Source organism: Vombatus ursinus, unplaced genomic scaffold, assembly GCF_900497805.2.
Source record: "Vombatus ursinus unplaced genomic scaffold, bare-nosed wombat genome assembly UNPS02014173.1, whole genome shotgun sequence".
Classification (NCBI taxonomy): domain Eukaryota; kingdom Metazoa; phylum Chordata; class Mammalia; order Diprotodontia; family Vombatidae; genus Vombatus; species Vombatus ursinus.
The window spans coordinates 2,389,608-2,404,985 of record NW_020953951.1 but is presented as its reverse complement, the minus strand read 5'-3'; the positions used below and the strand labels follow the sequence as shown (position 1 = coordinate 2,404,985).

Here is a 15,378-nt window from a genome sequence, read left to right as displayed (position 1 = left end):
ATAGTGCGTGATGCACTGCTCATAAAACTCGTGGGGGATAAGGGGCTCCTCCAGCTCTCGATACCAGAGTTTTAGCAGTGATGCTGTGTGTAGAAGAAGACAGAGAAAAAGAGAGAACGAGAGAGAGAGAGAGAGAGAGAGAGAGAGAGAGAGAGAGAGAGAGAGAGAGAGAGAGAGAGAGTGAGCGCCATCAGGACTTGCATGGAGAGGTTGCTGGAGGTTTCAGCAGGGGGTGGTCAATGGCTATAATGACCTAGTTCCTTAAGATTTAGGGGTAGTAAGTTGAGGCTGAGGCAGGTGGGAGAGGTTGGAGCTCAGAGATCCAGGCTAGCTTGGCATCCCATCAAAGAACAGAGGTGTGGATCAGGAAAGAACTACTAGATAAGCATCTGCTCCAGGTTCAGCCAGGACTGAGAGGCTAAGGGAGAAAGGGAAAGAACAGCCAAACCCTAGGCCCTAGACAAAGAAACAATAACTGACAGCTAGATAACATTTTAAGATATTCAAAGTGCTTTACATATTTTATTTCATTTGATACTCAGAACAGCCCTGAGAGGGAAGTGCCATTATTACCCCATTTTACAGATGAGGGGACTGGTGCTCTGAGAGTTGAAGCGATTTGGCCAGGGTTACACAGCCAGAAAGTGTCTTTTAAAACCTAGCACTCCATCCCCTCCACCTTCCAGGTCTTCTCAGAAGGGGTCTGCCTGTCTCCATCCTACTAGGCTGAGAGCCTGGAGAAAGATGCCCTTTCCTAAACAAGGGACAGAGGTCACCACAGAAAATGAAATGGCTCATTCTGCCCTGATTCACTGGATGAGGAGAAGCAGGCCTATTTTTTGCTCCTCACTCTTTACGTCCAGATCATCTCTCTGCTGTCATCACTCAGTCAACCTCCACTACTCTGAGGTTCACTTCATTCATGTATATCATCCTGTCTAGATGCTTGCTCCTTGCACTGCTCAGCCTCGAAGCCAGGAGTGGGGAACCTTGGGCTTCTAGGCCACATGTGGCCCTCTAGGTCCTCAAGTAGGGCCCTCTGACTGAATCCAAACTTCACAGAACAAATCCTTTTATTAAGGGCTGTACTTGAGGACCTAGAGGGCCACATGTGGCCTCGAGGCTGCAGGTTCTCCATTCCTGCCTAGGCCATTCTTCCCTTTGCAGCTAGGCCACAGTCTTATTACACAGTCTTATTCTCTACTCCAAATGCTCTTAAACTCGAGGATTTCAGTATACACACTGATGTCCACTTTTAAACCCTGATCTTCTAGGTCACCATCCTTCTAAACTCTCACAACCTAGATCCTCATTTGACTTTAACCAATCACAGAAATGGTCCAACTTTAGATCTTACCATCACAACCTTGTCGCCTCTATGATCCTGAGTTCTGAAATTCCTCATTTGTCATAAATCACCCTTCCATTTGTCCTGTGCTTTTGCTTCTTCTAAATTTATTCTTCATCCTTAAAGCAAGCATCAGTGCTTTATCCCTCTCTATTCTCCCAATCTATCACTCTTACTTTAACTTTGCTTTCCTCTTTTAACTCTATAGTTGACCAATTCAACCACACAGTCTTCTGATCTACTGCCAATCATGCCTTGACATCAAAACTAAACCCCCTCAAAAACAAAACAAAACAAAACAAAACACAATCAGGGGCAGCGAGGTGGGGCAGTGGATAGAGCAATGGGCCTGGAGTCAGGAGGACCTGAGTTCAAATTCGGCCTCAGACCAGACACTTGACACTTACGAGCTATGTGACCCTGGGCAAGTCACTTAACCCTGAATGCCTCACCAAAAAAACCCCCAAAAACAAAAACAAAAAAACAAAACAAGATAAAAAAAATTAACCCCTCCACTGAGTGTTTCCATTCCTCCTCCCATACTGCTAAATGCCACTGGAGAAACTGATACAACTGTGCCAAACGGATCTCCTAGAAATTTATGTTACCTAATCTCAATTGGGCCCTCATTGCTGCATGGAAATCCTTTTACTCCTCTCTGGTTGACTATCACCCTCCTCACAGCGGCGACTTCTACAACCTCTTAGTAGAGAACCCCTCTCATTATTGAGAGAACTGAGGCCTTCACAGGCTCTCTCATCTCCCCTACTCAATAGAGCAAAGCCTCTTTACATCTTCACTGGTCTCTTCCTCCTTGGCTCGATTATCTGAGGAAAAGGTGGCCATTTTTGTCAAGGCCAAGCCCTCTACCTCTTCTCTTGATTCTATGTCCTTTAAGAGTTTGCCCATTTGATTATTTCTGCATCTTCTTGCTCTTACTTTAAGCTCTCTTTATCTCTCCAATAGAATGTAATTAACTCCTTAAGAGCAAGGACTGTATTTTTGCCTTCTATTTCTATTGTACCTAGCACCAAGTAAGTGCCTAAGAAACGCTTAATAAATTAAACTTATTAGGTTCTTCCTCACTTGCCTCTAAACATGCCCAGCTTTCTTGCATCTTTAAAAACTTTCACTTGACCCTGCCTTCCTCCATGAAGGTATCAATCTAGAGCCCTTCATGGCCAAAACCCTAGAAATAGCTGTCAACATTTGCAACCTCCCCTCCACTCCCTCAATATCCTTTTACTTATCAATCCTTTTGAAATCCAACTTCCAACACTATTACTCTACTGAAACTACTCACTTAAAGATAACTTGAAATCTCTTAATTTCTAAATATAATGGTGTTTTCTCTGTCATCAGCACCCTTGCCCCACCTTCAACTTCTGACACTGTTGATCATATTCTCTTAGTATACACTTTCTCCTTCCCTGGTTTCTGTGACAATGTTCCATTCTTTTTCTGCCTAAAAGATGTTTCTTGGTGTCCCTTGCAAGATTAACCATCTTCTGTCTCATAAGTGTGGGTGTCTTCTAAAGCTCTTTAGGACCCCCTTTTCATCTCTCTTTACACTCTTGGTATCAGCTTGCTTGGGTTCAATTATTGTCTTTAAACAAACAACTCCCAAAACTATGTATCTAGGCTTAGTCTCTCTATAACACTTCAGTCCTATGTCACAAACCGCTTCCTGAGTATCTCCACCTGGACACTGGCATCTCTGTTTCAACATATCCAAAATGGAACTCACCATCTAGCCTCTTAAATTACCCTGCCTATTTCTGTTGAGGTCACTACCAGACTCCCACACACTCAGATTCACAAATTCAAAATCAGCTTTAACTCTTTTTTTTTTGTTGCTGTTTTTTTTTTTTTTGGTAAGGCAATTGGGGTTAGGTGACTTGCCCAAGGTCACACAACTAGTACGTGGCAAGTGTTTGGTCTGAGGCCGGATTTGAACTCAGGTCCTCCTGACTTCTGGGCCGGTGCTCTTATCCACTGTGCCACCTAGCTGCCCCAATCAGCTTTAACTCTTAAAAAAAATCTTTGTTGATCTTTTTTGGTTTTGTATTATCTATACCTCCCTTTTCTCCACCCCAGAGCCATTTGTTATAACAAAGAATAAAAGAGAGGAAAACTAGTTTAGTAAATTTGCTGTTGTTCAGTCACGTCAAACTCTTCATGACTCTGTGGACCATACTGTCCATGGGGTTTTCTTGGCAAAGATATCAGAGTGGTTTGTCATTTCCTTCTCCAGTGGGTTAAGGCAAATACAGGTGAAGTGACTTGCCCAGGGTCACACAGCTAGTAAGTGTCTGAGGCTGGATTTGAACTCAGGTCTTCCTAACTCCAGGCCCAGTGGCTTCTATCCACTAAGTCACCTAGCTGCCTCCAGTTCAGTAAAACCAACCAACACATCAAAAGAGTCTGACATATTCAGTGCCCCACAATCATATTGCCCCATTTATGCAAAGAAGCAATGGAGGGTACCGTCTCATGTCATACTTTATTCTTTCCTCACCCTCAGCCCCGATCTAATCATTTACTAAGTCTTGCTGATCCTACCTCCAACATCTCTCTTATTCTTTTTGTTGCTACTAACAACACCACTACCCTGATCCGGATGCTTATTACCTTTCGACTGGACTAGAATTAGTCTTTCTTCTTGACCAGACTAGAATTAGTCTCCCTGCTTTCCATTTTCTTCCTTCTGAGGGAACTGAGGGAATCAGCACAGCAAGTGGTTAATTATGAGAACTGAGTGATCCATACTAATTCCATCTTGTGACTTAATTCTGGAGCTAGCTCAGTTCCATTTCTATTCAATCATGTGTCTAGTCCAACTTCTGTCTTATGAGAAACTTTATTCAATTGTAGGAATTGGGAGAAAACTTTATTGCACCGCTTGAATCCAGCCCTGCAGGGTTGGAAGCTGGGACCACTTCTACCTGCTGCTTAGAGATCTTTAACTAAGGACCTAGGTCATGCTGACCAGAAACGTAATCAGATCCAAAAACGGATGCAAGGAGTTCTCTCACAACTGGACATCTCAAGCAACCCAGATGTCTTATCTGAAAACTGGTCCCATCCTAATCACTCAGTTTCCATGTTCCTTTGATTATTTACAGACATCTGGGGGTAGTGGGACACCTCTTTTTCTGAATTCATGGAATTTTGCCTGTTTACTCTCCTCCACCTAATTTGGAAAGTCCCTAATCTTTCATCCTATTAGAAATCAGATTACCTAGAAAACAGATTACCTGTTTCCTTTTAATTAATTGGCCTTATTTAATTGTTTTTAATGAATAAAAGTCTGTTTCCCCCTGGATTCGGGGCCCAGACCTAAGCTGAAGAGGTCTGGTTCCAGTTTGTCGGGCAATTTCCATGCATTGCTTAATAACTCAGTATGCTCAGAAGACTGAACTTTTGTTTCTTCAGTCATTTCATCTTTCATCTACCACACTTCTCTTGTATATCTTCTGCCCAAACAACCCTCCTTGTGTACAAATCTGGACATGCCACTACTTTGTCCAAAAAATTTCAATAACTATTACTGAGCAAAGAGAGTTCAAACTCCTTTGCCTGGCATTCAATGTCCCCTACAATGTGGCTCCAACTAACATTTCCAGCTTTATCTCACATCATTCCCCTCCATGTACAGACTGTTCTGGCCAAACTGGACAACTTTCTGCTAGGCACTCCCTCTATTTTCTTGACTCATGGCCTCTGCTCATTATTTTCTTTGCCTGGATTGTTCTCATTTCCTTCTCTGCCTGACGAAGTCCTATGCATCCTTTAAAACTCCATCTAAATACTAATTCCTCTATGAAGTCTTCCTTCATTTCTATCATATCCTTCTTCTAGACTGTAAGCTCCCTGAGGCCAGAACTATGTTTCATTTAAACTTTGTATTTCCTTCAATGCTGAACACAGAACTTCTCTGCAACAGCAGGCCTTTAGATGGGAGGTATGTCCAATAACTATCGTGCGTGATTACATATGCATGGGACTGAACATGTAATTTTGAAAGAGAAAGCGCCTGTGTCCCTACTTGTGGATGACTCTACCGGGGTGTGTGTGTGACGTGGCAGGCTGCTGATCTCAGTCAGTCCATCCGGGCCCCCCAGGATGGCCGTCACAGCATGTGACCGTCCTCCCTCAGGGGTGAGTGAGGCAGAGGACAGTCGGTGGTGGACGCCTGCCCTCGGGGACGTGACTCCGCAGGACAAGAGGACACAGAGCTGGAAGGTTTGGCCCCTGGCAAGGCTGGAGGTGCCTGGGCCTCCTCTACAGCCTTCCTCAGTGCTAGACCTTGAGCACCATGGAGGGGGTGTGAGGGTGTGTGTGTATATATAAAATCGCAGTGCTCCTCTCTGCCTGCCTAACACCAGTCTGCACCCCGCTTCTTACCGGGGACATGGGGGTCCTCCAGCCCTGTGGGGATCTTCCACTGATCCACCTGCAGCTTCAGAGCATTCACCTCATCAATGTCCCCAGGGACCCTGAGAGAGAGGGAGAGAGAGAGAACTCCGGATGAATTTCCCTAAGGACATTTCCTAACACCCACGAGCTGTCCAAGAAAGGGAAGGAATAAGCATTTATGTGGCACCTACTATGTGCCAGGCACTCTACTAAGTGCTTTATAAAACAGGAGATAGGTGCTGTTATTACCCCCATTTTGCAGCTGATGAAACTGAGGTAAACAGAGGTTAAGTGACTTGCCCAGGATCACACAGCTAGTATATGATCAAGGCTGGATTTGAACTCAGGTCTTCCTGACTCCAAGCCCAGCACTCTAAACACTGTGCAATCTAGAACCCAGGCTGCCTCTATTTCCATACAGTCTTTCAGTCTTTGATACTTCTGTGGTGGAGACTGTCAAATTGGGAGTCGAGGGCAGTTCACCGTTAACCCCAAAGGACTCACTCCCTCTCACTGTCCTCACCCAAGTGCTGGGTGTTCTTAATCTGCGTCCTCCATCCTCTGTCGTAGGACACACACAGATGGGTGCATGACACACATACTGAATTCCTCCCCCTCTTTATTCATCTCTCAAATGACCAAGTTGGACTGGAAGGCCTCTGGGGCCTAGACCTGGTGACTCCGTAGCTCCCATTTCCACGGCAGTTCATAATGGGCTAAGCACTCTTCCCCCTACACGCCTGAGAAGAATCAGAGAGAGGCAGGCAGACAGGCGAGGGCGCAGAGGTTCAACAGTGCTGACTCCCCTAAGGTCATGGAGCGATAATGCAGGAGAGCTGTGACTCTGGCCTGGCTCCCCTGACTCCAAGTCTAGGCCTCGTTCCTCTACATGATTTCTAAGGCTCTGGGGCTAGAAATTCTTTTGAGAAATCATAAAAGCACAGGATTTAGAGACAGAAGGAACTGTAGAAATCATCATCATCAAGCTTTTAAGAGTTTACTACATGCCAGGCACTGTGCTAAACGCTCAGGATAGAATGAAAGGCAAAACACAGTCCCCGTCCTCAAGGAGCTCACATTCTAATGGGGGAGACAACACGTAAACAACTACGCACAGAGCAGGCAGGGCAGCCAGAGAAAAGGCATGGAATGGGGAGTGTCTGTGCAAGGAACAGCAAGGCTGGTGCAACTGGTCAGGTTACACAGCTAGCATATGACTGAGGCTGGATCTGAACTCTGGTCTTTCTGACCCTAGAGGTGACAAGCAGGGGACAGAAGACAGGGCAGTGACCCGGCTATGCTCCAAGACTGGGCCTCCGCTGCAAGCTGTCTGGCTCTCAGAGCAAAACTCTTTACCTTCTACTGCTTCTGAGACCCCATCGAGACTCTCGTCTGATGTCTGAGTGAGTGGGGAATAAAGGGTAAGGTAAAGGCTTCACAGCGGGTAATGGCGGGGGTTAGACAGAGAGGGGGTGGTGGAAAAGAAGTCAGTGCAGGATACAGGAGCTCATTGCTGATGATGCAGGCCCCATGCAAGGCTCCTCAGAAGGCCTGCCTCCCCTGGAACCAATCCTGGCCTCCAGGATCCAAGGATAAGACCTGCAGCAGTGCCTCGTTCTCTGGAGGTCAGAGAAACTACTGGGTTCTTTCTGGGGCTTCCAGAGCCAGACCCTGGATGAGAACTGCAGAACTATCCAGGCCACCGTTCCTCTCTGAACCTGTGAGGACTCAGTCACAGATACAGGATCATAGACAGAGTGGGAAAGGACCCCCACATGACTGGCTCTGCTTCCAGCTTGGTCACCATACTTACTGTCCAAGAGATGATCTTGTTGGAGAAGAGACTAGCTATCACTGAAACCAGCTGCTAACCAACTGCCACCAAGGGGGCAGGCAAGCTTGCTTGGATCCTGAGAGAGAGAATTCTATACAACTGACGACCAACTTGGGATGTCATGAAGGTTAAGTCCCAAAGTCCTAGGAATGTCAGTGTCCCCCAGGCCACTGTTTCTGTTTCTGCAAGGCCATTATCCAAGGGAGCAGTAATTATGGAGATCTGACCTAGCAACTTATTCTGAAGGAAGTCTCTTCTACCTGGTCAGCAGTCACAGCTCTTAAAGACCCAGAAAGGAAAGGTTTTACCACCAAAATCCTTAGCACTGTCATATGGCTCAACAACAGAAACAGATATAGTTTGGTCAATGGAAACGTCATTCAAGAAGATACATTACCACCTGTTTTGGCAATCCACCCTAAGGACCACAGAGCCTTTCCATATGACTTGCAGTTGTCTCCACCTATTAGAATGTGAGCTCCATAAGGGCAGGAACTGTCTTGCTTTTCTATTTGTATCCTCAGTGACTGGCACAATGATATGCATATAGTAAGCACTTAATGCTTTTTCATTCATTTATTCATTCAGAGACCATCTAATCTACCCCTCCCAACTTACAAATGAAGAAACTATGGCCCAAGAAAAGTTCAGTGATCTGACCAAGGCAACCTAGGTAGTAGCATGAACCTTGTTTCCTCAGTCACTTCACCTTTCACTTGCCACAGTGGTAGAGCTGAAATTTGGACCCAGGTCCTCTGACTTTAAATCCAGCACTTTTTCAAATGTATTGAAACTGGCTCCAAATCCTATGATCCTATGGAGAGTAGGACACTCATCACAGGACTGGGTCTGGGGCCCTGCCTCCCCGATCCCTGTCCCAGGATACCTGAATATGCCCTCGGTCTGGTCCCCGTTGAGTGCCAGCACCTCCTCGGAAAGTCGCGTCTGCACCCAGGGTAGCTGCCGGTCAGGGTAGCGCTCCTTCTGCATGGCCAGGATATCTTGAAGCGCACTGCCAAACATGGATGGACTGAACACAGCATTCTTTGCATGTCGGATTTCCTCCATGTTAGGCTTCTTCAGGCCCTAGGAAGGTGTATGTGTTGAGAGACACAGTGAATAGGATTTTACAACTTGGTGCCAGGGAACTTGGAGAAAGCAATATGGGGGTCTGGGAGGGAGATACAACAAAAGGAATGGGAAACCATTATGATCATGGTGCCCAAGGAAATTTGGAGAAGACACAGGGTCCAAGGACCATAAGGGTGGGATGAAGTCTTCCCATATCACAGGGTTAGAGAAAAAAAAAAAAAAGCCTGGTGTGTACAAGCATGAATGCATGCATGTGTGTGTATATGTGTGTGTTGGAACAAGTAGGAATTCAAGCTCACAGGAGGCAAAAAAAACACCCTTTTGGTCTTAAACATATGCATATACACATAACCTCAGAGTCACAGAGGGGAACTTAGAGATGATACAGTCCAATTACTATTTTAATAAGAATCACCTCTATAACACAGTCAAGTAGTCATCTAACCTCTGTGTGAAGATCTCTAGTGAAAGTGAACCCACTGACTCCAGCAGCATTCCATGCCACTTCTGGGTGGCTCTAATTGTTACCCAACGCTACTAATTTGGTCCTCGAGGTAGTGGAACAAGCCCAATCCCTCTTTTACATGACAGCCCTTCCAATATCCAAAGACTGTTATTGTGTGTGCTGTTCCTCTTTTTTTCAGGCTTAACATCCCAAGTTCTAATTTGCTATGGTTTTGAGGAACTTACCATCTTGGTCACAGTATGGTGCCCACAACTGAAAAGAATAGTTGGGGGTTGTGGTCTAATCAGAAAGGACTGTTGCTCTCCATGCTCTGGACACTATGCCTCACCTAATGTAGTCTGAGGTTGTATAAGTTTTTCTGGCTCAACAGAGTTGACTTTTCACAAGTCTACTAAAACTCCTAATACCTTTTTTTCAGATGAAAGGAGGGAGATTATCACGGGATAAATGTATTTGAGTCATCTCTCTGTATAATAATTGAATAATCAGGAGTTGATGAGATCACCAAGGGATATAGTTCATAGAAAAGAGACAAGAGGGGAACGGGACAGAGGGTACAGCCTTGTGGAATGCTCTTGCTGAATAGCCAGGGGATGGCTGATAATCCAGCAATGGACCCTGAGAAGGAATTTGTTAGACAAGCAGAGGAACAACCAGGAGAGAGCAGTGTCACAGAATTTAAGAAGAACAGAATGTTGAGCAGGAAGATGTGGGTGCCAGTGTCCAAAGGTGAATGAATACAGGTTAATGAGGATGAGGACAAACAAGAAGCCATCAGATTTAGCTGTCAGAAGATTGCTGATAATGTCTGAGATAACAATTTCAATAGGTTGGAAGCCAGAATGCAAAGGGGTTAAGTGCATGGATACTGAGTTTAGAGCTAACAAGTACTGACAGTTCTTTCTTAAGTGCTTGGCTTTGAAAGGTTTAAGATTACACCCCCTTCCCCCACACATATACACAATACACAAATATACATATACATGTACACTTACATGCTATATATTTATATACACACATATTTTTATACACACACATATACGTTTGTAACTTGAGTAGGGATAGCAAGGTCAGGTAAAGGTTTTCTTGGGCTTTAAGAAACCTGGGTATGTTTGTAGAAAACAGAAAAAGAGCTGGAGAAAAATTAAAGATGAGAGAGAAAATGATTAATGGAATGAGGAAGATAAAGAGTGGGGAAGGGATCAGGAGTACAAGTAGAAGGGTAGGCTTTGATAAGACATGTCATCTCTTCCTCAGATACTAGAGCAAAGGATGGGAGAATAGAGGATGATACAGAAAGGTTTTGAGATGAATAAGAAAGAAGGAGAATTGCTTGACAGATGTCTTTGAATTTCTCAATAAAGTAGGATATGAAGTCATCTACTAGTGAGCAAAGTAGAATCCTGGGAGCCTGAGGAGAAAGGAGAAGGTCTGGAAGGGAGTATGCTCCAGAGTCAATCAGGAAGGAATAAAAGGTTGCTTGTGTAGCAAGGAAGGTCCAGATGAGATCACATAACATGAATCTGTAGTAGGTGCCAGTCAGCAGCATAGGGGTAGGAAGAGTAGGAATAGAGAAGGCTGATTGTGAGGGTGATCTAGAGTTAAGGATGAGCAGGTAGGTTAGAGTGGTAATTAAGAGGGTAAGGGATTCAAGGAGAGAGGACAGTGTCAAAAACAGAACTCCCCCATCCCCCACACACCCATTACCTCCCCATCCCCCAGGCCCCCTCCCTCTAACTCATTCCACACATCCTATCAATTGCCAAATCTTGTGAACGTCTATCTCCACATCTCTCTCTCTTTTTTTTGTGTGTGAGGCAATTGGGGTTAAGTGACTTGCCTAGGGTCATACGGCTAGTGTCAAGTGTCTGAGGCCGGATTTGAACTCAGGTCCTCCTAACTCCAGGGCTGGTGCTCTATCCACTGCACCACCGAGCTGCCCCATCTCCACATCTCTTGCATACAATCCTCCACTCCACTCACATTGCCACTACCACACATATCTTACCTAGACTATCACTATACCCTTCTAATTGGTCTCTTCCCAATCTATTTAGCTGTGAAAGTAACCTTCCTAAAGCTCAGATTTGACTATGTAATCCTCTCGTTTCTCCTCCCAATAAACTTCAGTGGTTTCCTATTACTTCTAGGATCAAACACAAACTCCTTTGTCTGTCATTTAAAAGTCTTGCCATTCTGGTCCCTTCCTAACTTTCCAGTCTTCTTACACCTTCCCTCCCTTCTCTGGGTGTTCTAGAGTGAAGCCATGCTGGGCTACTGGCTGTTCTGAATACGTGATTTTGCACCTCCTATGGCCTTTGCATTGGCTATCCCCCCATGCCTGGAATGCTTGACCACCACCTCGTTTCTGCAGCTCTGAATCCCTGGTTTTCTTTGAAGATTATCTCAAGAGCCAGCTTCTGCACGAGGCCTTTCCCTCTCAGGCTTTTCTCCATCTTCTCTGAATGCATTGTTTATGTACCTGTCTGTATTCATGCTGTCTCCCCCTTTAGAAGGTGAGCACCTTCAGCACCGAAACCATTTTGCTTTTGTATCCCCGGTGCTTAGCACAGCGCCTGGCACACAGAAAAAGTTTAATAAAGACTTGTTGGTTGACTGAAACTGAAGCCCAGAAGGAGAAGTGATATGCTCAAAGTGATACCCCTCGTGGGTGATGAAGCCCAAAAGAGCTAAACCAAGGTGTTCAAAGACTAGCACTCTTTCCAAGATCTAAGAGCCAGGACCCACCTGAAACACAACATCCTGCTCATGAAATGGGTATTACACCTGATTTCAAGTGTGTCCCTCATGTGGAGGGGGAGAAATTAGCCACCAGTGATAGTGGCAGCAATCATTTGTCCCAGAGAATTAGAGACATGACTGAGAACTCAGGCCAGGGAGACCAGGTACCAACTACGAATCCTTCCTGGCTGGGCAATGTGGTCTAATGTGCTGGAAAGAACACTAGTCCTGCAACTCCAAAACACTCACGATGGAAAAAAAACATCCAGAGAAAGAACTATGGAGTCTGAATGGAGATGGAAGCATACTGCTTGCTCTCCTTTTCTTTTGTTGTTTTGTTTTTTCTTTCTCGTGGTTCTTCCCATTAGTTCTGATTCTTCTTTACATCATGACTAATGTGAAAATATGCTTAATATGAATGTGTAAGTAGAACCTATATCAGATTTCATGCTGTCTTAGGGAGGGGGAGAAAATGTAAAACTCAAAATCTTATGGAAGTGAATGTTGAAAACTAAAAATAAATTAATTAATTATAAAAAAAAAAGAACACTAGTCTTAGATTCAGAATATTTAGGCTTGAGTCTTGGCTCTCATACTTACTAGCTGTATGATCTGGGACAAAGAAAGAAACAAAGGAAATGAACATTTATGAAATATTTGCTATGTGCCAGGCACTTTGCTAAGTGCTGGGGACACAAATACAAGCAAAAAGAAAGATAGTCCTTGCCTTCAAGGAGATTATATTCTAATGTTAAAGAATCATAGGATTCAGAACTAGAAAGGAAGGAAGAAGGGAATAAGCATTTATTAAATGTCTACTATATATTAAGTACTGTGCTAAGTGTTTTACAAATATTATCTCGTTTGATCCTCCAACAACCCTGTGAAGTAGGTGCTGTTAATTATCCCCATTTTAAAGTTGGAGACTTGCGTCAGGGTCATGCTGCTAGAGTCTGAGGGCAGAGGTGAATTCAAGTCTTCCTGACGCTAATGCTTTATCCATGGTGCCACCCAGTTGCCTGAGATATTTCAGTTGAACCACCTCATTACATATGAAGAAACTGAGGCTAAGAGAAACTGAGTGATTTGCCTAAGGTCAGAGTAAGGATTCAAACTTGGGGCCATGGCTAGGCAATGTGAGGAAGAAAATTTTTGTCTATGTCTTCCCCCACTTTCTATACTCTAAAAAGTGAAAGAGGGATGATAGGAGACGGGAAAAAAGAAATCTTTTATGACCTTTTGGGCTGAACTGGGCATTGGTCTGAATTATTCTTTTGCTGAGTGATTGGGCACAAAAGGTAATGATTTTCCCCCTTACATCTTTGGGTGGAGTTTGTTTAGCTAGCCAGTAATTAAGCAAGAATGTGAATGGATAATATGGTTTTAAGAATTAGTAAGGGGGCAGCTAGGTGGCGCAGTGGATAGAGCACCGGCCCTGGATTCAGGAGGACCTGAGTTCAAATCCAGCCTCAGATACATAACACTTACTAGCTGTGTGACCCTGGGCAAGTCACTTAACCCCACTGTCTAGCCAAAAAACAAATAAAAATAAAAAAACAAAAACAAACTAGAAAAGTTCTTAGATATTATATAGTATAACACCCTCTCATTTTACAGGTGAAGAAGCTATAGCCCAGAGAGGTTAGGCGACTTGTCCCAGTATGAAAGATCACATGAAATCTGAAATCTGAAACTAGGGTTGGGCATCCAAATCCAGTTTTTTACCCTATGCCACTGATCCTACACCAAATGATGTATAAAGGTGACCAAAGTTCGCTGTGACAATAAAACACTGCATAAGTTTTGGCAGATCCTACCCAAGATGGAAAGGGTATGAGTATGGGCCTGCAAATGGACTGGGCCCTAGAATTTGAGCCTTTGTCTAGAGAAATGAGGGTAGCTCCATTAGGGTTAGCCCACAGGGAATGATTTTTCTTTCCATTCACATTTCATGAAAAGCATCTGCTAAGGCAAGAAGAATTGAGATTTGTATACCTGGTTATCATGACCTATTATCTCTTCCTACTGATTCATGTAGAGACAAGGAATTCAGAAGGAAAAGGCAGATTTGGGAAATGACAAGATGCTTAAGAAGATGGTTATCTAAGAATAGAATGAGGATTTCTGGCTTATGACTTAAAATATAGGAAATACAATCTCCTGGCCAGGATATGGAATATATCTAAAAAGACCTACTAAGAATGTATTTGCCTTGAGTTGTATAAATCTCTTCTCTCTCTCTCTTTATATACATATACATATATATATATCTACACACACACATTTGCATACATACATACATACATACATACATATGTATGCATAGGCTTTAAACTGAAAAGGAAGGGACAAAGACAAAACTGCTTATTAATTCTAGAATTTGGCCAGGAAACAAAGTCAAGATCACTGGTCTTCACCAAGTGTTGCTACATACTATAGAGGGTAGCTACAACGTAGGAACAATAACACTGGAGCTATCAGGAGAAAAAAATCTAGGAAAAGAGAAAGTAATAAAACCCTATGGCTGAAGATGTCTACATACAAATATACAAAGTATGGATAACAAGGATTAAAGAAGGGACAGGACTGGGCTAAAGGAGGACAGGTGGATTATCACCAACACTTATTTTGCTCCTGTTCTCTCTGCCAAGATAAATGATCTTTGGAATAGAAAGGACAAAACAAAAATTGCTGCTAAGGAGATGATACTCAAGATAAGAAGGCAGATGGTAAGAGATCATTTAGCTGATTTATCATTATTCAGATGAGTTTAAATCACCTAGTCCACGTGAACTACATTCAAAAAGACTAAAAGAAATGGCTGATTGTTGAGTGAGCCACTGTTAGTATTCTTTGAAAAATCATGGAGAATTAGAAGGTACCACAAGACTTGAGAAAGGCAAAAGTCCAGATTTTACAAAAAGGGAAGAGAACAGGGTTTGGAAACTGTAAATCAGTGATTTTGATTTTGCTTCTTGACCAAATTCTAGGATGGATTACTATAAATCAGACCACATCTGGAGTATCATGTTCGGTTCTAGGTGCCACGTTTTAGAAAGCACATTGGTAAGCTGGGGGAAGCTCTCTACCGAAGGATAACCTGCAATATGAGGATCAGTTGAAAGAACCAGGGATGTTTCACTTGGAGAAGAGAGACTGTATTTGTTCTGCCTAACATCAGGGGACAGAATTGGGAGTAATAGGTGGAAGTCGCAGGCAGGCAGACACACACACACACACACACACACACACACACACACACACACTCACTCACTCTTAGGCTTGGTGTAAAGCCTTCTTAACTATCAGAGATATTTTAAAAGTGGAATGGACTAGCTCCAGAGGCAGTAGGGCTACCCCTCCCTGGAGGTCTCAACCAGAGGCTAGATGGCCACTTGTCAGAAATAGCGTGAAGATATTCTTGTTTAGGTATGAGCTGGACCGGATGGCTTCTGAGCTCCTTTTGAGATTCTGTGA

General features: G+C 43.8%; 1 protein-coding gene across 1 annotated transcript in view; it reads right to left on the bottom strand.

Moving 5' to 3' along the window:
* Positions 1 to 15,378, bottom strand: part of ARHGAP39 (Rho GTPase activating protein 39) — a 362,112-nt gene that overhangs the window by 2,076 nt on the left and 344,658 nt on the right. Inside the window, exons 10-12 of the mRNA XM_027859887.1 lie at positions 8,488 to 8,687; positions 5,756 to 5,847; positions 3 to 83 (exon numbers count right to left, since the gene is read on the bottom strand). Coding sequence (XP_027715688.1) covers positions 3 to 83; positions 5,756 to 5,847; positions 8,488 to 8,687 — 373 coding nt within the window. The remainder of the gene's footprint in view (positions 1 to 2; positions 84 to 5,755; positions 5,848 to 8,487; positions 8,688 to 15,378) is intronic.